Genomic DNA, 23,939 nt, shown 5'->3' with positions numbered 1-23,939 from the left:
CCATGAGAAAAAGAACACAGAGTACTAGACTAGACATTGTTGAGAGATCGGAGGTCAAATTTTCTAGTATGAGCTCTGCAGTGAATTTCCAAATACCTGATTGAATATGATGTAGATATAGCCCCAGATAAGAAGGTATGTAAATACCTTGTTTTCTTTCATGTTTATAGTGTCAGCATGCTGCTGTGCTCTGATTACTGACCTGGAGAGGGTGTCTTCTTTTAAACCCCAGTGGCATGGTCAGGCCCACTATGCATTCCCCTAGAGTACACCAACTCCGTGTATATCATACCATTAATCAATTGAAATCCGCGGGAAGAGAATGATAGATATCCTAAAATATTCTTAGGCCATGTTAGATGAAAGGCCATGTAAACACACTGTGACAGCATGTCCAACCACTGATGGTCTGTCCTTAATCCAACCCAAGGCAGCAGTGATTCCTATTTGCATATTATTCCCATTAGCAGACCGTTACCCCAGTGAGAGCACACTTGCGGCAGCAAAAGATGTGTGCTCTCCTGTTCCACCACAGGGACCATTCCTAGCCTTGTATGCACAGAAAGTCACACACAGCGGTAAACTTCCACCTGCCAGAATGCAGCAAACGTGTTTCAGATAAACCAGACACCAGGTGTCTTTACAGGCAGACTTAATCTGGTGGCTGACGTAAACTCTCACAGACATATAAAATAGCTTGAGGGAAAGGGAGAGGAATCACTTTAGACACACGCATATGCACTTAAGTCCTAACTTCTGTGAGCATGCACCGTAATTGTGTACATTTGGGAAATTTTACAGTAAAAACTGTGACAGCAAAAAGAACACTGCTACTACATTGACTTTTCCCCCTTGTCTTCCCTCCTTCCAGTACCATTTCCTGCCCTATGTTCCAGTGTTCACTGATTTCTTCTAATCTTCTTCTCTTCCTGCCCTCTGCTATTTTTCCTTTTTCCTCTCCTTCCCCACAATTTCTTTCAGTTTCTCCTTCAGCTGCTTCTTGCCTATCTTGAAACACAGTTCTGCTACAACCACCCTCACTCAGGTTTGCAACTTGGTGACATCAAAGACCGGAAAACCATGGCAGGAAGAGGTGTTATTCCAAATTTCTTTATCAGAAAATGTTTTACTCAGAAGAAACAGCAAAAGAAATAGGATTGCTTTAGGAAGGTGAGAAAGTGCCATTTGGGAAAAGAGGAAAAAAACAGAGAGACTTGATGCAATTCTGTACGATCATGCTACCTGTAGATCAAATCACAGTGCATTTGTTTGCCACAGGTATTAAATGGCAAGTGACAGATTTTCAGCATTTTATCATTCATACATATGTTCTGCTATGATCAGATGTACTGCATGACTCTTGTTGAAGAACGCATTAAGACCTGTGTGACAGGCATTTCTCCATAGGTTGTTGCACTGTAATTTCTACCTCATGTACATATGTGTACATGCACTTAATTACCTATTAAGAAATATTTCATATGAAAACATATTATTTATGTAAACAGTAACCTCTAAAACAGTTTTTCACCCAAAGCCAGACACATAAACTCAACAGTTTCCAAAGTATCTTTGAAAACTCTAACTTAGCAGTAGTAAGTCAGACTCCAACAGCAAAGTGAATTATCTTCCCCTAGTCCTGGAGTGCTGCTCCTTTAGTCAACATACTTGCACACATTTTGTGATAATTTAAAGACACCAAGAGAAAAAGTGGCTGTGGTTAAAATCTGGCGCAGGAAATTATCATAAACATACTTCTCAATATTTTTTTTTGTCTAGAAAGTGACATAGCAGAAGTTCCTGCCCTTGACCAGATCCTGTCAGCCTCAATGCAACACACACGTTCTTACCTACAGAACTTACAAGCTAACAACTGATGATGATGCTTTAAGTGGAAAAAATCCAGCTTAACTATCAAATTCCACATACTTCTTGTCCGAGAAATGTAAGCATTTCTAAGTTGACACACATATTTAGGAAATTATGGCATAACAAGTACAGAATATCATGTTATATTTAATAGCAATAGAACAGATCTGCACTTTGGGTATTACTCCCTCCCGTGCCTCTGATGAATCACTGTAACAGTCTTTACAGGACAAGCTCTGTGTGAACTCCAAACCAAAGAGAAATTTGAGTCCAAACCAGGCAACAAAGAGTAAAAAAACACACCTCTGTTCACCTTTTGCACAAAATAAAACTTCTCTCTTTCACCAACTAATTAGCTTTATGTTACAACTAAACTAGAAATATTAATATTCAGATTTATAATGCTGTTGGTTTTATTTTCTGCACATCTGTTTCCCTGTTGGAACTTGTCTTTTATACTCTTTTCTCTGAATAACACACCCAGCTCCTAGCTTTCAAACTTCTCTTATATCCTTCTTCTTTCTTCCCCATTTCAATCAGCAAAAACAACTTTCTCAGCCTCTGGATTGCCCTGGAAAGGTTTCAGTTTCATTTCCTTTTTTGTCTGTATAGAATCACACTTGGTAAATAAAAATAGTAAAATAATACTAAACAGTGGTCTAACCACTCACCTGTTGCCTAAGCAACAAATAAATTAACCTGGGGAAAAAAAAAAAAAAAAAAGGGAAAAAAACCAACCAACTTAATTCTCTTCATGCTGAGACAAAGGGAACATATAGTTCAAATTACCTAATGAAACACACTATGAAGTGAAGGACACAGCAGGTACTAAATGAAAGCACAGAATGGGAAGGAGACAAGACAATAGCACATTTTCTGTATGAAAGGAGAGACTTACCATCCTGCTGGCCCTGGAGATTCTGAGGACTTTGCATTCTTTCTTCAAGATTTGAGCTGAGGTCAGAGTTCACAGCTGACATCCTCGTAGAGTCACTCATATCAAACTCATCACTTTCTATAGAGCTTTCATCCTATAATTTGAAAGTTTCAGAGACATGTCAGAAAATGCTGGATGCTGTTCAAATTGCATGTGAGGCTCACTCCATTTCATTTGTCCCTGGCATGGAATATATTCATGCTAATGCTTGTGTACATAAGCAAACAAGCAGAGCACATAAAGAAGAGCAAAGAACATGCAGCACTTATGTGATATGTTAGTCTGACAAATGCAATTTGATCAACTGTGACGACACTCCATTACCACACTCGTAACTGTTTCCATAGCATTTTGTAACATAGGGTTGTAACTGGAGACCCCACGCAAAGTCCTTGTTACTCAAAACATGGTTGAGGAGTGTTCTCCATAGTCTGTACCTGAATTCCCTATTTTTCCCAGGCAAGGCAGGTAACCCTGTGATTTTCACTTACAGTAAAACATTTCCAAATGACCTAAGAAGAATCCACAACTAAGTTCCCTCAATACAACTTCGCCCCTACACCGCTATTATGTTTAAGGAAGCATCCGTGAAAATTTTGAAGACTGTTTATCATGCTCAAATGACTCAAAAGTCAGTGGAGAACTGAGGTAATACAATCACATGGGAATCACTTGAAATTTATTCTACCTCACATATCTTTTATATGATTTATCTATCAAGTCCAATTACAAAATCTCTACTAGGAATGATACAAGCGTGCAAAAAGTCCCAATCAGAAAGTCTGGTTACAGAACTGTTTGAGACCTAGTCCAGAATATGTTTATATACAGGGTTAACGTGTATATAGTACGTTTAACTTCACTCATTTCAGTCCCACTGCATCCACTCACACATTAAAAATTTAGCTCTCATGAGTCTTGTTCTGAAAGCTGCAGTGGCAATTCAGAAACCTATGGCAACATATTTTCAATAACAACTTTTCTGAAATAATTGCTCCTATTGTGAATAAAAGCCATTTCAAGAACATCTAGAAAAAATACAGTGTCCACTGAGGATTAAAATACTTTTCCAATTTATATGTTTTTATTATTATTATTATTTGCTTGGTTGTTGTTGCTTAATCAAAACAAAACTATCTGGCAGAACTCAGACTATTTTTATTTGGGCTGCTTATCAGAAGTGACCTAAAAAAATGGCAACATTTACAACAATGTTTTTTTATTGTGCATTTACTGTGAACTGGTTTCTACAGATGCTAATATAGTTGCTTTCTTCTGTCTAAGCACTTGGACCTTAAGTCAGTTCATCTTGTGCATCTTAATGTCATTTCCAGCTTGTGTGGGCATTTCTCTCATTTTTGGAAGCAAAATTTTCTGCAGTTGCATCTCTTGTTGAAAGAGGATGGCACTGCCAAATGCCATCCAAGAGTAAGAGAGGGACAATATGCAAGGTGATACTGCTCTGCACTATCACTCCAGGACAATGTCAAATATTGAAACAAACATAGCTTGTTTCTAAAGTTCTAATTAAAAAAAAAAAAAAAAAAAAAAAAAGAATGGAAGAGAGAGGGATTCTCTTGTGGGCACTTTTTTACCTTGCCTGGATGGGGAAGGAAACACCTCAGCTACAGCACAGTAAATATCAGGAACATGAGAGCTGTGCAAAGCTGGTGGCCACCAAGCTCGTGCTCCAGACAGGCAGGGTCAAGATACACTGTGATCTGGTGCTGGGATTTAGCAGAAATGGGTGCTGCTTTCTCAAAGAGCGAGATCGGGACACAAATTTCTCCAGACCTTCTGGAACACTGTGACTCTGTTGAAGCACAGTGGTATTTCTCATTTGTCCCTGCAGGAGTCAGCAAGCAGTGGCTTTCATTTTCTAATTCTGAGGTTGGGCTATATATGTGGGCTGCCAGTCAGGCAACTGATACTTGAACAGGTATAAAACAACACCATACATAGGCAGCCTGTTTGCCTATGGCAGTGTGTAGAACATCTCCACCTCACTCTATGAACTGTGTAGAACTTTTTGTACAGGCAGGCATGGGGAGCAGAACTGGTGGCCACTGGCCTCTTTGTACCAGTTGCAGCACCTCTGTAAATTCCCACACGTAGATGAATTCTCCTTTTAGATTAAGCCTGTTTCCCTTTTGTTGATGGCCTCAGATGAAAAATGATGAATTGAGAATGAGAGAATTTGGAGACTTTCAATTGCTGTGCTGGCTCGTTGTGGTATCTAAGTTCACTCCAGTCTCAATTCCGCCCCCACCGTAAGAACAGAGATGTGACTGATGAAACCTTGGAAACAGAGCCTTCCTACAAACCCAAGCACAATTTCAAGTGCATGAATTCTTTCTGCTTTGCAACATAATATTTTCACTACCACTTCTTTCTCAGTGTAACAAATGTATAGTCCAGAGCAAAAAATAAATTCTTAGCAAAACTGCTTTGAGAAAGGACATAAATGATTATCTTGAGGACTTCCTTTGTGTCCAGGAAAATATAATGTGACTAAAATGTATTAAAAACTACTTTTCTCTTCATTAAAACAGTACTGCAGATATTTCATACACAGTGAGATCAGAGCTACAAAACTTAGCCAGGCAGGGAGATACCAAGCAATGCTGCTTCCTGCTGCCCCTGTATCTTTGTCACTGGTTCATCTAGATGAAAAAACAGTTTAATATCAGTCATCAGGCCAGAAGGACTATACCAAAACATTTGGGCTATAGAGGCACTGTGGCAGATCGCCCTGATCCATCATGAGTGCCTGACCCTACTGTGGGATGAGTAACTGTCAAAGAGGGAAAGTGGGGAAACCAAAGAGTCCTTCAACCCCTAAGGCTACTACAGGGATAAAGCCTCTTACCTCCTGCTGCTTGGAGTCCTGCTGTCAGATTCCTGTAAAGGGGCAGCACACAGAAGGGAGACTCCATAGGAGGGAAAGAAGACTAGGCTATATTTGTGAGTGAAGAACTCAGTAAGTGATCTCTACCCTTCACAATAAAATTTAAAAATAAAAATAAATAAATAAAACAGGCAAAAGTGAAACAAAGATTCCCACTATGGGACACTGAATAATTCATACATCTCCACCAGTAGCCAATATCTACCTATTATGAAACAAAACCTAGCTGACTCCACAGAAGTCAAGAGTCAGTCGGAGTCTCTGACATAATCCAGCTGCTAAGGTTGTTTTTGGTTATTTTCTTTACTCAAAACAATCTTGTAGTCAGGCAGAAGGACACAGCATGTAGGGTTGCTTTTTGGCTGGCACGTAGCGGAGCTTCTAAATATTTGGCAGCTCAAATGGTAAATGAACACATTTGTAGCAAAATGAGTTTATTACAAATAACGTGATAGCTGACCTCCTTATTGATGAAGTACTTCTTAAGATTCGAGAAAAATCGGATTAAATCACAGAAATTATTTTGAAATAAAATAACTGCAATTTGACTTATGTTCTCCCTGAAGAAACTTAATCAGCCTACTTTTTTCTTTTTCCCTTCTATTTTATTTGAAGTTTCATGAGAAAACTCCACTCCTATTTATCAATAAAGCAAGCTTTTTGCCTTAAAGATTGGACCTGATGTGGCTAGGGCTTCCCACCAAAATATATTGTATCTGGCTACTAACCTGGAGAGCATCATGGCATTCATTTCAACTGTAAATTGTATTGCTTTCAAGAAGTAAACAATGAAAGTCAATCCTGAACATAACACTAAGGCTATACTCAGCAGCCCCCCTCATCCTTTCTGGTCATTGAAAGGGCACCCTCAGGTTCTTTGAAGCAGTACAGCATATTACCATGCAAGGGCATTAAGTCGTGACATTTTCTCTCTGATTACTGATTACTTGCACACAGTCTTGGTTTGATATCCATCACTATTGTAGCAAATTATAAAGATGACATCGACATCAACTTTCAGTTCTGTTTCTTGGCTACCACAAAGACAAGCATCAAAGAATACATGAGAAAAGAAAAACAAACTTAAAAGATTTCAGTTTGTACCTCATCTTGCTGTGAATTTAGTAGCTGTAGCTTCATGTGTTTCATATAGGCCATAGTAATTGGCATATTGTAATCAATCATACTGGTCACCAGTGTTGGTGGTTTCCCGTTATCTGTAATAAAAATATTTATTATGCATTATATGTTAGTTGTGGAGGCTACTTCAGCCTACTTTGCAGTCAAAGGCAGACAGTTATGTCATTCAGTTCTAACTTTGGCATTTTCAATTGCTTGTAGGCTGTGCAGATGGAAATCTCCTAAAGAAAAATGAAAATCAAATTCAAAACCTGAAAAGTGATGAGTTCTTCTATCCTAAATGACTACAACACATGCATCCTATCTATTCCTTATGTTTAAGCCTTCATATAAACATTTCCGTAGCAAAATAAACGATTTCCTCCAGATAAAATCATTTTTTCTATCAGGGGTGCATATGGTATTACACTCCATCCTTAAGCAAAAGCAGAAGATTCACTACCTTCCAGCTTAAGTAAATGAGATTATCTGATTTACTGAACTGTTCCAGTCTACCAAATTTTTATGAACCTTCACTTAAGCAAGGAAAATATAAATGGTATTAGAAATAAAATTACTTTACATCTCACTGTTTGACACTAAAACTACCTTTATGATCTGCTCCATCTGGGTTTAAATGCATTCTTTTCTGGCACTCTGAGCAACTCATTAGAAATCGTGTCACCGCTTCTCTCGGTAGGAAGGCATAGGTCTCTGAAATCTGAAATGAATAACAAAATATAGGTGTTATTATATAAGCTGATTGAACATGATTTAACAGAACTGATCATTATGTTTCCAAATAAGGCATATTTTCATATTCTGCCAGGAAGCACAATGAAAGCATGTTCTGCATACTATGTAGGATTTCAAGAAATATCTATCCAATCTGCCTACTTATCATCTAATGGCTAATGGCAAAATTTCACTTATATCACTAGAACCTCATTTTCTGTTTATAGGTTTTTTTACAATTTCTTTTCAGCGAAAAGATTCATGCATAAATGGCATCCCATGGAGGATTATTTAAAAAAAAAAAAAATCAAAAACACAACCTTTTGCTTATAACTAATAAAAAAAAATGTTTATCTTGCGTGCTCTATTAGTATTGTGACAATATGTAGACAGATATAGAAGCCTGTGTATGAGTGATGATAACACTCTCTTTGCAGTTCTAACTTTGTATTTCAATTTTTTGTGAAGATATTCTCAAAAAGCTTCTAATTTTGTATTGTAGGGCAAATAAATTATTGCCAGTTATAGAATTTAGGACTTACTCAAATTTAGAGATTCTGCTTCACCTGGAGATACCTTGCAACAGATTCTGTTTCTTTCCTTCTTTCACTATAATCACTCTTTCTAACCACATACTCAACATTTTAGATATGGATTATTATTATTCCTTTTTTTTTTTTTTTTTTAAACAAGAGAAGAAGAAGAATGTATTTCTGTTTTTAAAAACTGCGTTTTTCCTGCTTCCTCAACAGGGATATATATATCTTTGTAGACATTTTTGCCTTGCTGAAAAGAACTTGGAGGGGAAGGTGCCAAGTTGAAAACGAGCCAATAGCATACTCTGATCACAGATAAAATCGACTACATTAAACATATGGCCAACAGATCAAGAAAAGTTAATATAACTCTCTACTCAGTGCTAGTAAGGTAGCAGCTGGAATACTGTGCATGGTTTGCCCCTCCACAGCTCAAGAAGGCATCTGAGAAGACTGAGTGGCAGGTCAAGAAAAGTTACCTGATTTGCACTTATGTACCTTTACTGTAAAACCTGCAGCAGGATTCAATTTTCTATCAAGAGGCTACGTTGATCAAAGTCTACACAGGAAGTTCAGAAAGGCAGAGATGGGATGTAGGAAAGTATGCAGAAAGATGGAAAGGACAAAATACTTTCTTTAAATGTATATAAATGGAATTAAATATGAAATGCTGTGCAATTCATTCAATGGTATTTCTCAAAAGGATGCTAAGATGAGGGCGAATGGCCTGTTTTATCTCACAGACATACCTTCTTGGCTGCTTGTCTATGTTGAAAGTTACACTTCCTAAAACTCCATGAACTGAAAGACTCTACCACTGATGAATTTAGTAAATAAGTGAATTTAATATTAGTGCTTCTTGCAATATCAGCTTTGTCTATAAATATATGGGAAATCATGTATTGCAAAATAAGACTGTGAATTATACCATCCTGTTCATGTCATTGTTGTTCGAGCTGTTTATTGCTGCCAGGTTTTGTGTATACCATAAATCTTATCTGAGGGGGGGCAGAAAACGGGATTATTATACGAGCAAAATTTGTTCTGTGTTGAGAATTGGTACAGATTTTCTCTGGGCTGAAACAGTTTATCTAGAAATGAACGCAGTAGCTGAAACTCTTTTTAAATGGGAAATCCTACCAAAAAAGTTATTTCAGATAATTTTCCTGTTTTTTATGTCACTGAATAAATGTTCATTTACCTTCCTATATTCAGAAATATTGCTCATTCACAGTCCCTATAGAATATAAAATGATAGAACTTAAAATCAGCTAGAACGTATCATTAAGAAAATTGCTAAGTGCACATATGCAACAACCTCTCTCTCATAACGTTTAGCACATTTAGCACTGTATTGAAATTAATGGAGCTTACCCATGGATTCATTAGTTACCTGCATTTGATAGGAATGCTCCATTTATTCCAATCAAACATCTCTGTCAAAATTCCAGTTCTGCTCAAACAAGACAAAAATTCTCCATGGAAAGCAAGTGAGCTAAGTCCCAGATTCAATAGGTATGCTCCACTGACTATAAGGGAACCAGGTTTTATAACTAAATTTATCCACATAGCAGATGCTTGTGTCTCCAACTTCCCACTGCAACACGGTTTTAAGGATGCCCTTCCATAAATAACATCAGTTTTCACCAACTTCCTCCCCTGTTTACTTTTATAATTTGAATTAATCATTTACAGGCCAAGATTTCAGCTTGTTTAAATTGACGTTAAAACAAGAGACTCACAACTTTCCTTATTCTTGCTGATTGAATATATACAAAGATCTCTTTTCAGTTTTCAGTGCCAGAAAGATTTTTTAAAAACAACCCTCACACCTCAGCAATGCAGACTCCCTTTAGGTTTTCTCGTTGAAGAAGAGCATCTCTATTTCATGAAATGAAGATAATGGGTTGGTAACTCCGGCCATGCTCTGAACCAGCTGGCTTAGAACCACTAGCATCCTAAAAGCTCTCTAACCAAATCAGCACAAAGTTGAGCACAAAATTCTGTATTTTACTCCTCAGCCAAGCTTAATGCCTGTGCTCAAGTTTGGGCTTATGTATGTCATGGATTTGGCTGGCATGTATTTCAGAATAGAACCTGTAGGCCAATGAGACTTTGTAACTAACTATATAGAAATACCTTAGTGGTCTGACTTCATCAGGAAAAAATGTTTTTCTGTCCTCTGTTCTATCTGAAAGAAAGCAATAGTGACTCAGTCCTCACTGATGCAGTAAATTCTCACTGCTTTCAGTGGCAATGTTCTTCTCAAGGCCATTAGCTAACAAAAACTATAGCCAGACCATCTCATTTAGTGATGCCCTGCAATCAAAGAACAGTGTTGTACTGCGATTCCATTAAATAAAAAACAAATAAAATAATTTTTTTAAAAAGTTAAAATTTTAAGATAAAAGGTCAGAAAAGTGAATTGAATTGGGAGATATTACATGATTTTCACACTTATGGCACATATTTTTTGTATGATTTACAGGAAACTGGTCATTACCTCTATCAATCAGAGAACAAATAGTGTTGATATTTCATACTTACAAAACATACCAGAATTCATCTCATTGACCATATTGATAAAATATGCCAGAGTGCACCCAAAGAGGGTGGATTGGATTGGATAACTTGGATTTCATTAAAAACAAAAAATATTTTTTTTTTCAAATGCGATTCATTAAAGTAGCTTTATGTGATTCTTTATTCTTACGGCTGATTTTATTATTATGTCTTCTGTTCTTTCATAGAAACACTTTATGTTATATCTGGATGCATTCCTTGTCATGGACAAACCAGAAAATAAGCGCATTCTAGCAGGTCAACATTTAAGTGTTGTGTGCTAGATATAGCTACTACAGTTGATCGGTTTTTACACTGTAAAGGTAAAAATATACAAAGATGAAACTAGACATTAAGCTAGGAGTGCTATAAGGTTGTATTCAGTTTGCCCCCAGAAGTTACAGTCCATGAAAACCTACATATACTTTTGTTATAACTCTTAACACAGAGGGAAATAAAAACAGAGTTGACATCAGTGTCTTACAAGTCAACGTTTTTATAATCTTAATCTACTGCACATAAAAACTCTACACTATAGTAGATTTTGACAAAGAACCATAGAATCATTAAGGTTGGGAAAACCACTAAGTTCCCCTAGTCCAACCATCAGCCATCCCCACTATGCCCACTGACCATGTCCCTCAGCGCCACATCCACACGGTTCATGAACACCTCCAGGGACAGTGACTGCAACACCTCCCTGGGCAGCCTGTGCCAATACCTCACTACTCTTTCTGATAATTTTTTCCTAACCTGAACCTCCTCAGCACAGTTTAAGGCCATTACCTCCTGTCCTATTGCTAGTTACCTGGGAAACCAGGCCAACTCCCACCTTGCTACATGTGGGGGGACCATAGTATCCCCCAGAGGACATATATCAAGCCTTTCCAAATATGATCCAACAACAAAAGCCTTCTAAGTCTGGAATTGGTCTACATCCTATCTATTGGATCCCATGCAGAATTAGAAGAGGGAATTAATCTAGTAACTGAGCATGTAATCTGATTCATATTGCAGCTAAGTGAAGTATGCCCTAACTATCCATGAGAACAAAATTGCCTTCCCATTGCATCACTGCAGGCAGAGAAAACGGGCAAAGTGAACTTCATGTTCCCCAGTGTTCAGATGATTTAAGTGCACGGTGTTGTGAAGAGAAAGCTCTCAGAGCTCCATTTTTATTTGGAAAATTAACAAGCACTAAATTGAAGGCAGATTTTAGGACACATATGGCAGAGTAGGAAAGACAAGTGTGAGGAGAGAGAGTGAAATATTGCAAGTGAACCTATTAACCCCTAAGGAATTAACACAGAGAATGTATGTGTAGTCTGGAAGATATGATGTGTCAGAAATGAGAGAATTTTTGTTGTGCATGTATATGTTTTTAATTAAGGATGATGAGGAAAGGGAAGATGATCCAAACAAAAATTGAAAGAGGAAAGAGAGACATGTAGGGAGAAGAAAATGACAATCTGTCCTGGGCCAACAGCCATCAAACCAGGTGGCAGAAATTGGTTTCTTGATGACAGGAGTGCAAGCCAGACAAGGAAAGTCCTTTCCTCACTTCAGCAAGAGGTCAGGATAGAAGACTGACGTAGGAAAGCATATATATTATTGCTGAGAGTTTTATCAAGAACTCTCTACCCTGATATATTGGGAAGAATGTTTTTCTCTCTCATACACAACTTTACCTTCACAACTCCACTTCCTCCCTACATAACAGGACTATCTTTCTGAGAGGGGGGGAATGCGGAGCATTTGTTAGCTGGTTCTCTGCCAGGGCACTCAAAACTTGTCCTTTGGAAAAAGAGGAAAAAAAAAAAAAAAAAGCAGAAACAAGACAGAAGGATAAAAGTGCACAGGGCTTGGATGTTTCACCTTGCACAAAGACTGGTGCAGATACAAGTATGTTAGTGTGTTAACACCCTGCATAAACCTCATATTCTTCTTCTTTCCCAAGCACAGTTTAGCCCTGGATGGAGACCAGCTAGGCTGCAAACTTTCTTAATTCTACTTGATCGAGGAAGTTGTACTGGAAGGAAATGATGTTATTCATAATGTGACCTGTCAAAAAATTCTTTCCAGGGAAAACACATTCAGTGTGGTGCTTAGAGGAGATTTGCAAACACATTCTTTGTTCAAGAGTGGGAAAAAGTCACTTTGTGTTTTACAATTTGAAGAATATTTTTCTTAGTTTGACAGAACAACATCCATTAATGCAAGAACTGGATGAAGAACAGGACTCCAGATACTCCCCGTACCTAATAGACTCCTGTTTTTCCTCAGATGTTATATATTTATGTACTGTTTCTGATCAGTCTTGCCTCTAGCTACTTTCCCTTGACACATCAGTATGTCCCACAAGTTTTACAAGCCTACTTCTCTTCCAGCTCATCATTCTGCTGCTCTTTCTTCATTCATGGGCTGGGAATTTTATTAACCAACCCATTTCTCCTGAAACCCTTGCTTACAACTCAGGTTCACTGCTGCAGTGTTTCATGGTGTTGCACTGTGGCAATGTAGGCTCAACAGGCAGACATTAGATCATTATTCACATGTAAAAATATTCAAGTACATGCAATTTCAAGAGTTTAAGGTGGCTGCAAGACCTATGCAATCTATTCTCAAGTAGACACTTAATTACAGGAAACTCTCCAGATGTAATACACAAAGGTGAGGCATTTACTCTTCATAGTTTATTGTTAAAAATGTCATAAATACATATATAGATATAGATATAGATAGATATACAGTATAACTGCTGTCCTTGGCACCAAGGAACACACTCCTTTCCCATTCCCAGCCAACTGTACTCCTGCTGAGCCAACAGCTTGGCCTGACCTTGTGTCCCATATCCTGCCTTGTGCAGGAATTATCTCCCTCAAGGCCCTCCTGTTTGTAAACTTCCTTGGGAACTGTAGAAATAATCAAAATTACTCTGATGAATTTCAATACTGCAACACTCTGGATATAATTTAAAGGCATGACAACTCTTGGTTTCATTTAACACGTCTAAGTCAAGACTTTTTTTACTAGTATAGGTCTACCTACAGCTATGCTGGCAAAGAACATAGCCTATCAATCTTATATTGTATACAAGTCAAGCATGAGCATGAAACCTGCTAGTTAAATGGGAAGTGCACTTTTTAATACGTATTTTCAAGGTTACTCTACCAAATCATCGACACAGAATTTGTACAGTTCCCTTCTCACGCGTTAGTGCACGGAGAAGAATAGAATGGGAACTCATTCTAATCTTGAATATTGAAGCACAGATCCTTTCTTAACTAATCTGCAGGAACTGTGCCAAGAAAACTTAAATTTTGAGTTTGGTACATTGCTGCACCATGAAAATGTAAAAGTTCCCTTCCAATATGTTGCTTTTTTAAAATTACCAAGCAACATCTCCTATGTACCTTCCTGTGCAGCACCTCCATAGAAAGTTCCACAGAAATCAGTTGCAAAAACACCAGTGACACAGTTGACATTAACAACTCACTTAAGATTACAGAGTTGGTAATTGAGTCTGTATGCTGTTCTGAACATATTTTTAGAGAGAAATACCAATATCTTTGAGTACTCCAGCAACTGGGGGGGGACACTATCAAAAATGAAAAAGGCTCTACCAACTCCAAATTTGTTACTCCATATAAATGCGAACAGTGGTAAATTAAATTACTTCTGACAATTTAATTACCTTTCTAACCATGGTTGAATACTATTCAAAGTCCTGAATAAAGCAGTTTCTCAAATGAAAATAGTGACTCGTGCATATATAAGCAAATTAATTACTCAAAATTACTATGCTGCAGTCCTTAGAGCTGTGCCATGTATTTTTTTTAGAAATACTTGGGTATGAAAGATATATGTATTACAGAAGTTTAGCAATTTTTACCAAAAATGTGGCTTTCTTCCCATCATTTTTTCTGTTGAGACATTCTAGTTGTCCAGTCAGTGAGCAAAAGCAATGTGATCATCACATGCCAGGAATTATGAATAACAAATAGCAATTCATAGAACCATAGAATCATAGAATGGCTTGGGTTGGAAGTGACTCCGAAGATCATAAGTTCCAACCCCACCTGCCAAAGGCAGGGTTGCCAGCCGACAGATTAAGTATTAGATCAGGCTGCCCAGGGCCCCATCCAACCTGGCCTTAAAAACCTTGAGAGAAAGGGCATCCACAGTCTCCCTGGGCAACATGTTCTAGCACCTTACCAGTCAGTAAAAAATTCGCCCCTTACATCTAACCTAAATCTCCCTTCCTTTAGTTTAAATCCATTCCCCCTTGTCCTATCACTATTTACCCATGTAAAAAGTTTATTTCCTTCATGATTATAAAGTCCCTTTAAATATTGGACAGCTGCAATGAGGTCTTCTCACATTCTTCTCTTCTCCAGGCTGAACAAGTCCAGCTCCCTCAGCCTATCTTCATAGGAGAGATGCTCCAGCCTCTGACCATCTCCGTGGCCCTTCTCTGGACCCTCTCCAGCAGCTTCTCATCTTTCCTGTATTGGCCCCACACATGGATGCAGATGGGGCCGCATGAGGGCAGAATGCAGGGCTACTTTCACTTCCCTCGCCCTGCAGGGACCCCTCTTCTGATGAAACCCCTGATACCATTGACCATTCCAGGCTGAAAGTACACACTTCTGGCTCATTTTAGGTTTTTCATGAACCAGGATCCCTAACTCCTTCTCAGACAGGCTACTCTCAAGGATTTATTTTCCCAATTTGTATACATATCTGGGATTACCTCAACCGCAGTGCAAAACCTTGCACTTTGCTTTGTTGAACCTCATTAGGTTCACAAGGGTCCATCTTTCAAGATCCTTCTGGATGGCAACCCTTCCTTCTGCTGTATCAGCTGCAATTGTAGCAGATGAAGCGCCATCCCTGTAAAAATTGTTCACTCAAACTATTTGCTGAATGCTTATGCATAATATATACATTCACAGAAGTCAAGGATGATTCACTTTTGACTTGTGAATAAAGAAGCAAGACTAAATTAATCATGTTTCCAATTCACTTAATAAAATTAAGATCTGCCAAAATATTTCTGTTTGATTTATAAAGCTCTTAGGGTATCATTTTTACAAGATTATTACTCAAGACACTACCTCTTCTGCTGCATCACAGAAGGAGATACTGTGTGGCTTTCTGGAACAGACTGACATTACTGCGTATCATTTTTAGTGAGAATATTTTCATTGACAGGGCCAGTAAAGCAGCATGTGCTCCCCCAGTTAGTCTGCAAGAGTTTGAGGCCAATTTATTTAGCCTAATTGTTATCTTGGGACAGACAGCAAGAATTTATATTAGTTTGTTCTGGAGTGTTTTTTTCTTTCTTTTTCCTTATACCTGTATCTTATTCTACAAACTTTGTGACCTGTACATTTGAACAGCTTACCAAAGTAAAACAAAACAGAGACAAAGGTCAACTTTTCTAATGCTTTCTAAAACACAAGATCAAGTATCAAAATGGCTGAGGTGACAGATGAAAATTAATTTAGACAGTTTGTGTTTGTTAATGCTGAAATATCACTCCAAGCCATACAAAGCACACCCAGATGACTGCTGTCTTCCTTTATACGACTACGTTGAGGTCAATACAGCTGGGAACAAATTATGAGAAACCTTGCCAAGAGCTTATCACACAACAAACTGTCTGAAATGGACAATAAATAAAATATATTTGTGAAGGGATTCAGAGAGAAATAAAAGATTGTTATATATATAAGTTACTTCTTACAACTAAAGTTTGAGATGTCAGAAAACTAGAGTGCCCACACATTTGCTGGCCTTTTACTAAAAAATGGTTAGAATCATTAGAATCATAGAATTCCTCAGGTTGGAAAAGACCTTAAAGATCATCAAGTCCAACCACAACCTAACCATGCTACCCTAACCCTAACAACCTTCTGCTAAATCATGTCTCTGAGCACCACATCCAAATGGTTTTTAAACACATTCAGGGATGGTTATTCAACCACCTCCCTGGGGAGCCTATTCCAGTGCTTAACAACCCATTCTGTAAATAAGTTTTTCCCAATATCCAAACTAAACCTCCCTTTGGGCAACTTGAGGCCATTTCCCCTCATCCTGTCACCTGTTACCAGCGAGAAGAGACTAACCCCACTCTCGCTGCAATCACCTCTCAGGTGTTTGAAGAGAGCAATAAGGTCTCCCCTCAGCCTCCTCTTTCCCAGACTAAACAGCCCCAGTTCCTTCAGTCACCCTTCATAGGGCATATTCTCCAAGCCCTTCACAAGCCTTGTTGCCCTTCCTTGGACCTGCTCCAGCACCTCAGTGTCCTTTCTGTACTGAAGTGCCCAAAACTGAACACAGTACTCAAGGTGGGGCCTCACCAGTGCTGAGTACAGGGGCAGGATTTTTATCCCTAGTCCTGCTCACCTCACCATTTGCGATGCAAGCCAGGATGCCATCGGTCTTCTTGGCCACCTGGGCACACGGCTGGCTCACTACTGATCAGCACAACTGCAGATCACTTTTAAGGTTAAGAGTTCTGTATTGAGGGTGACAATTCAGATTCAATTCAGGGAGTCACCTTAGTCCCTCAGCCACCCTCCTGACACCCCCATCTCCACTGGGACCATCTGTGAAGGATATGTGTCCCAGCCAGGGTGGGAGCAGCTGTGGCATGAAAACTTCCAGAAACATACGAGTTTTCAAGCCGTTAATCCATTAAGAATATTTAGTCAGCAGCAATAAATTACAAGGAAACTTCATATGTAGAAATACAACACTCCATTTAGCAAAGTTGTCTCAATACATTTTAAGTCTTCTTTCAGACTTCTTTAATTTAATAACAACTTGTTGATATAGTTATTAGAGAAAGTGTCAAGCCAGTATAGAAAATAATAAATTCTATTCTTCTACCAGTATGAGTAGAAGACAGTGGATCTGAAGACAATGGATCTGGCCCAGGATCCAATGAGTAGGAAGTTTGGCCTTCCTGATTTCCAAACTGTATTTTGGCATGCATTCCTGAAAGGTCTCTGAAATAAATTTAAGGTTGAATTTTGCAATACTAACCTAAGTGTGAAAAAAACCAAACAACAACAACAAAAAAAAACAACACCACAAGTTGCATGTCATATGACTAAATCCAAATAATTGATGTGTTTAGAGACTGATGTTTACTTTTAGTTGGTCGTTTGTTGGGTTTTTTTGTACTTACTGCTTTATATGTTCTCTTCTGTCCAGCATGTTTTCTGATTTGTTCTCCATTAGGCCCAGTTTCAACATGCATGGAATAGATAATGTCAAAGAAATCTTCTACTACGGCTACCCGCCGTAAAGACAGCTTCTCATCTACACCTACTCCATCCTGGAAAGTAAAAAGAGAGAAGAAAAAAGATAAGGAGAGGATAAATAGGTAAATGGTGATCATTACGAGACACATTCTCCTTTTGTGACAGCAAGTTAAAGACCCTGCCATTGGGAACTGAAGGTCACCCACTCAGTGTATGTATGACAGGAAGACTAATGTAAAAAAGCTATATTATCAGAAGGATCGGATCATATGACACCATTCCCTACAATCAGCTCATTTTGCCAGGCCAGGACATTTAGACTCTTGACAGTGATCTTTCACTCCAGTATTATAAAAATGAAACAAAAAGTACCCATGCTTCTTTCTCCAAATGCACAAACAACATTCAAAGGCATTCTGTACCACGTGGTACAGAAATGCATTATGTGGCTGTTAATAAGAATCAAAGTGCTTTTATCCTCTCATTTCCCTCCCAGTAAATCTGTACCTAGCATCTCATAAAGGTATTTAATAAAGGGTTCTAATTTGCAGGTGACAGAGCTGACTGTAATTATGAATACAAAGGAAGTTGTTGCAAACAATTTACTGCCAGAAAATCTGCTTGAAAATACACTACAAGAAGACATACCACAATATAAGGAAAAGAAAGGGAAATTTTGGGGTTTTTGTTTGTTTGTTTGTTTTGTTTTTTTACTCAGAGGTCAGATTGGTATGAGGGACAGAAAAGCAAAGACACTATCACACAGTTTCTAAGCTGAAGACTTCTAAACAGAGAGAAGCCCCAGTGGCTCTGAAATTAATTACTACCTTTCAATTCAAGCCTTTAAATAGGACCATCCATAAGGGCTGGGTTTTTTTCACAGCTGTCTATGGATTCAGTTCTAATGAAGAGGCAGGAGCTGGCACTCTTGGTTTTGTAGGGCAGGCAGCTATCAAGCAGGCTATGTTTTGTAATACAAGGTAAGTATAGGAGGAATAAAATGAGAATGGCCCATTCACTTGCAATCCATCACAATCTTTAAAGTTAGATCTCAGAAGGCAACAATGTCACTTAACCTTCAAAACCTAACACATTTGATAATGTCATTACTGCTGCTGTAAGTCATGCCACCAAAAAAAAACCAAACCAACCCTGATTTACATTCACCCTTTTGTAACAAAGCAAATGAAATTACTGCTGTTGTGACCAAATACAGACAAAAGATGAGAAATAAAAATACAACAATTGCATACAATTCCAAGTTGCTGCCCCCACTCTAATAACTTCCTGGTAATCCATTCCAGTAAGTTTGCTGGATGTGAACAACCACTATTTTTTTTCCTCACCATTTTATTCCAGCCCACATACTTTTATTTTTCACAAAGTTCATAGAAAGAATCCAAATAATCCCAATGGCTTCAAAGGATCTCCAGGGTGGCAACGGGGCACTGACACATCACTAGCAATGATAGATAAAATATCAGTATCTCTACAGCATAGCTTTCTGCAAGTGCCTGATGGTATCAGATTAGGTGGTGTTGATACTTTGCAAGCTTGTGCTGTCCTTTTCCATCATGCCCCTGCTCTTCCCACCACTCTTCAAAGAAGTCCCCTGCCCAAAGCTAGATACTTTCTACGATCAATTCAGCAGTCTGTGCTCCCTGTTTCAGGAAAGCTGGAATGGAGCAGAACTCCCTGACATGCATGTTAAGAAGATTGCCATAGTCCTGCAAAGAAGAAGAGTGGCAGATGTGACTGTGTTGAGGATGGAGGAAAGGTGAGGAATTTACAGTCTCCACCAAAGATTAAATCCTCAGAGAGATCAGCTGGGAAGAAGAGCTCAGAGACAGTAGAGATGCTCCCATCCCCGAGAACTCCCTAAAATTTCACTAACCACCTGCTCAAAAATTTTGTGGCATCATGCCAGGTTCTGGTAGCAGCAGCATTAAGAATTTTCTTTGTATTGCTCTTCATTGCTGTGTATTATTTAAAAAAAAAAAAAAATGTTTTAAAGATGGGGCCAAGACAAAATCAAGATTTTTGCTGCTTCAATCTTTAGGGGAATTCACATGTGAGTTCTGCAGGGGGCCCATCCCTCTATCATTATTCTCACACCACCCAAATGGCTCAGTGGGATTCCTAATGATTTCAAATGCTCTTATTATGACGACAGTGTTATCTCACGCCGCTCTCAGAACTGTCAGAAGTTTGTAGTGTTGATTAACTGATAAAGATTTTATCTGCTTATTACTAATGAGTTTTGTTTTAGGAAACTTCCTATGGGGGAGCTCTCTTTTTTAATTAAAGAAAAATCCATTACAAGAATATTAATTTAAAACCTGAGATGCTACATCAGCAAAGCTGACACATACAAACATTAGGTATATATTCAAAGAAGAACCTCAAAATGGAAATTCTTTCTGCTGTTGTTGATGGCCGTAAGTGTAAGGTGTTCTTTTTTGGAAGTCCCCCTGCCCCTCCTTCACTGGTCTCTGAGATCCAAAGAGAGGTAAGCATGATATGAGTGTTCTTCAGGTTTCATTCAGCTGACTATCGCAGTAAGCATCACTGCAACTTTTAAAAATACAAGGAAGTAAAATCTGCACAAACTCTTTGTCACGCCTTCTAACTGAAATGCCAGAAAATGAATACAAACTTTGAAGATCTTGTCAGTCAGAAGTGATAGGAAAAAAAATGGTGTACACAGAGTGGAAACTTCTTCAGGAGAGACAACACTATCACTTAGCAGTTACACTTGTTTTTCATCGTAAACGAATCTGGTTGGAGCTCGTCAGTGAATTGGTCAGGATTCATTCTGCATAGTGCTGCACAAGGTGATAAGGCAGACCTTGTTTCAGAAAGCCTGCAGTGTTAAAAAAGGTGCTGAATTGCCAGGAGCAGGCTGTTAAGTACATCTGGCAGTGCTCTGCAGAGACGTAAGCTCTAACCGCAATACACCAGATAAGTAACCTGAATGAGAATGAGATAGCTATTTACTAAGACTTTAGATATCCCAGCACTGACATTTCAGCAAGCAAAAATCTGGGCAAGTGTTACAACCCCAGACCTCCATATCAACCATAATGTCTCTGAAGTGGACGCAGTTGTATTGGACTTTCCCATCACATGCCATTACATTACACTTTTATCCTGAAATTGCTGTTTGATAAAGGCATTAACAAAGCAGTTCTTTATAAGCTGGCTTTGGGTAAAATTTTCACAGTGCCTAAGGGGAAATTTTTTAGCCTCAACTAAGTCTAAAAAGAGACAAATGGGGGAATACATGATAATGCTATTCAGATGTCTGAAAGGCTGTGAAATGTCCACAAGGGACAGGACAAGTAATAGGCTTAAACCACAGCAAGGGAGATTTACATTACACATTAGGAAAAGCTCACTATTGATGTGGATAGTCAAGTACAGTAATAGTTTGCCTGGGGAGGTTTGGGAATCTCTGTCACAGGAGGATTTTGAGACCAGGTTAGGAAAGTATCTGTCAGGAACAGTTTGAGTAAATCCTCTCTTGGATAGAACCAGATATTAATTGAGTCCCTTCTTGATAACTCAATAACTGAGAAGCTCAAAGATCATTTTCAAAGTTACAAGAGGACTAACAGCTCTAGGAGAGCAGGAAAGATATTTATAAATCACTGGGGTATTTTTAAGCATCTTTTTCATCATGGCAAGAACTCAAGTTCCACTCTTGGAGTTGACTTAGGGATAGAAGTTCCACTGCATGTTTCTTTTCAAAAATTGGACTTAGACTCTTAAATTTATTAGGTTGACTGTCATCCCATTTGTTTCAGCTATCACAGAAGTACGTCCTTACTTTAAATCAGTTGTCTCACATTCCTCTCTGGTCAACAGTGTGACAATCACTACAAAGCACAATTCATCCTTACAGGAGCTGGAACAGTTTCAATCTCTACCACAGCAGAGTTACTTAATTTTACTCTTTGCATTGCAGATCTCATTTATGTTTATTCCTATGATCTTCCTATGTGCTTAGGATATAAATAAATAGACGTTCCTTTTCATTTTCAGCCCTACAAATTGAATGTGCAATCTGAGATTAAAGTTGTTCAATTTTGTTTAGGTATGTACACAAAGAGTACTCTAATACGCTTCTGGACAGTACTGATTTTACTGACAGTTATGCACCTCTCAAAAACTGCTGAGCATCCCTTTGAACAATGACGCTTGAGGAGAGTCAGTCTCCTACATTGAGACGGGACCTGCAGGGCTAGCAAGAGTAAAGAGAAAAAAGGTTGCCAATGATCCAAAACTCCTAGCAAAGAGATCAAAAAGATCTATTAAATGATTGAATAAATAAATAAATAAATAGAGCCCAGAAAGCAGTCGTTTTAGCAGTTAGCTGAATAAAAAAAGCCTTTAAAATTAAAGCTGACCAAAAAAAGGTTCTTGCTGTTTCTTGCTTGAGAACACCTGCTACATCTCGTGTTGAAGTTTCTTGGGGCAAATAGGACTCATAAAACATCCTCTTGCTTCATGAATGACTATAACTATCAGCATCTTTACAATGTTTGAAAAATATTCCTATAAAAATGTGACAGAAGGAAATAGCAAATAAAAGAATAGGCTTGGTTGGTAGTTCTATAAAAAATGCTCAAATCTATAAAAACTTCTGCTGTAAACACATCAATGCCAGAAGCGTCTACAAAACTTTAGGGGTAGATGGAAATAACAATCAACCTAAATATTTTGTCACATTACATAAGTGACAAGCAAATACAAGACCACTTTGCTGCAATATTTGTATAACAATTTTCTGGAATATACCAGTATGGATTATAGAGAACATAAAGCACATTCATGCCATCATATCTCAGCTGACTATCACGCTTTTTTGCTGTCTTTCACATTTTCACTGGACAGAAAGCAAAGTCTTTTGCTGACTGAAGCCCTGCACCCTGAATGCTTTATATGACCTTACAAAATGTTTTGCATGTTACCCAGCCACCTTGATAGATTATGCACAAGAAACTCCTGACATGATGGTAGGCTGGTGTTTCATTATTTTTGTAGCAAACACTAGCAACATTTGTGTTGTGTTAGGATGAACCAGTAGTTTGTGTGTAACATAATCCATATATACCTGCCTGCTAAAATGTTTTACAATGAATCATCAGATTGAAAACACCATTATTTTTACTGCCTTTATCTGCATGCTCAGATGTAGCTGTAAAAATAAGAAAATTTAAGAAGATTGATTACTATTTAAGAGCATCTCTTGCTACTGTAGAAATGAACAAATCTACTTTCATTGGCACATTGATTTGAGTTCTCAAGTTATTAGTACATTCATCTGAATATCTAAATCTCTACTGTCTGCATCACAGAAATCTACAACAGATCAAAAACTATTATTTTTTGGCAGGTATTATTAAGTGGCATAAAAATAAATAGATCATTTCTATCTAGTTCCTAATGGAAGTTCCCTATAAGAGCAAAAGGGACATCTATTATTTGAAATGTACTGTTTCTGATACCCATTGTATGAACCATCTGAACAGCTAATCTCATCTTCTGCCAGCAGATGGAGACAAGAAAAATCAAAGATTCATGAAGGCAAGAATACACCATTTCCACAGGACAAGTTCTTTCTCTGGAACTTTTAGAGCACTAACCTTACAAGGAGTAACGCAATAAGCTTGGCTGTGCCACTAACAAGTCAAGCTTCACTGTGGAAATAAATTTTGAAAACCGAAAGAATTAACTTTGAAAATAGAATTAACTGAAGTAAAATAACAAATTTGAGATAAGAAACTAAAAATAAACGATACAGTGTTTCGGATTTTCTTCCAAGCAGAGATTTCTGAAAGCTGTAGGAATAAAAGTTAGGGTAGTATGGTTAGGTCATGGTTGGATTCGATGATCCTTAAGGTCTTTTCCAACCTGAGTGATTCTATGATTCTAATTGTCCTGATGGGAGATTTTCAGAAACCTAATAAACAGCAAGAGAGACCAAATAAACACTG

General features: G+C 38.1%; 1 protein-coding gene across 5 annotated transcripts in view; it reads right to left on the bottom strand.

Moving 5' to 3' along the window:
• The window catches only part of NOL4 (nucleolar protein 4), a 185,728-nt gene that overhangs the window by 133,846 nt on the left and 27,943 nt on the right, over window positions 1–23,939 (bottom strand). For all 5 annotated transcript variants that reach the window (XM_048939461.1, XM_048939463.1, XM_048939462.1 and 2 more), the window contains exons 2-5: window positions 17,865–18,014; window positions 7,443–7,554; window positions 6,819–6,931; window positions 2,768–2,900 (exon numbers count right to left, since the gene is read on the bottom strand). In XM_048939461.1, the coding sequence (XP_048795418.1) occupies window positions 2,768–2,900; window positions 6,819–6,931; window positions 7,443–7,554; window positions 17,865–18,014 (508 nt within the window). The remainder of the gene's footprint in view (window positions 1–2,767; window positions 2,901–6,818; window positions 6,932–7,442; window positions 7,555–17,864; window positions 18,015–23,939) is intronic.

This window comes from Lagopus muta, chromosome 3 (assembly GCF_023343835.1).
Source record: "Lagopus muta isolate bLagMut1 chromosome 3, bLagMut1 primary, whole genome shotgun sequence".
NCBI lineage: Eukaryota > Metazoa > Chordata > Aves > Galliformes > Phasianidae > Lagopus > Lagopus muta.
The sequence above is the reverse complement of the archived record's forward strand: the minus strand, read 5'-3'. Positions and strand labels throughout refer to the sequence as shown.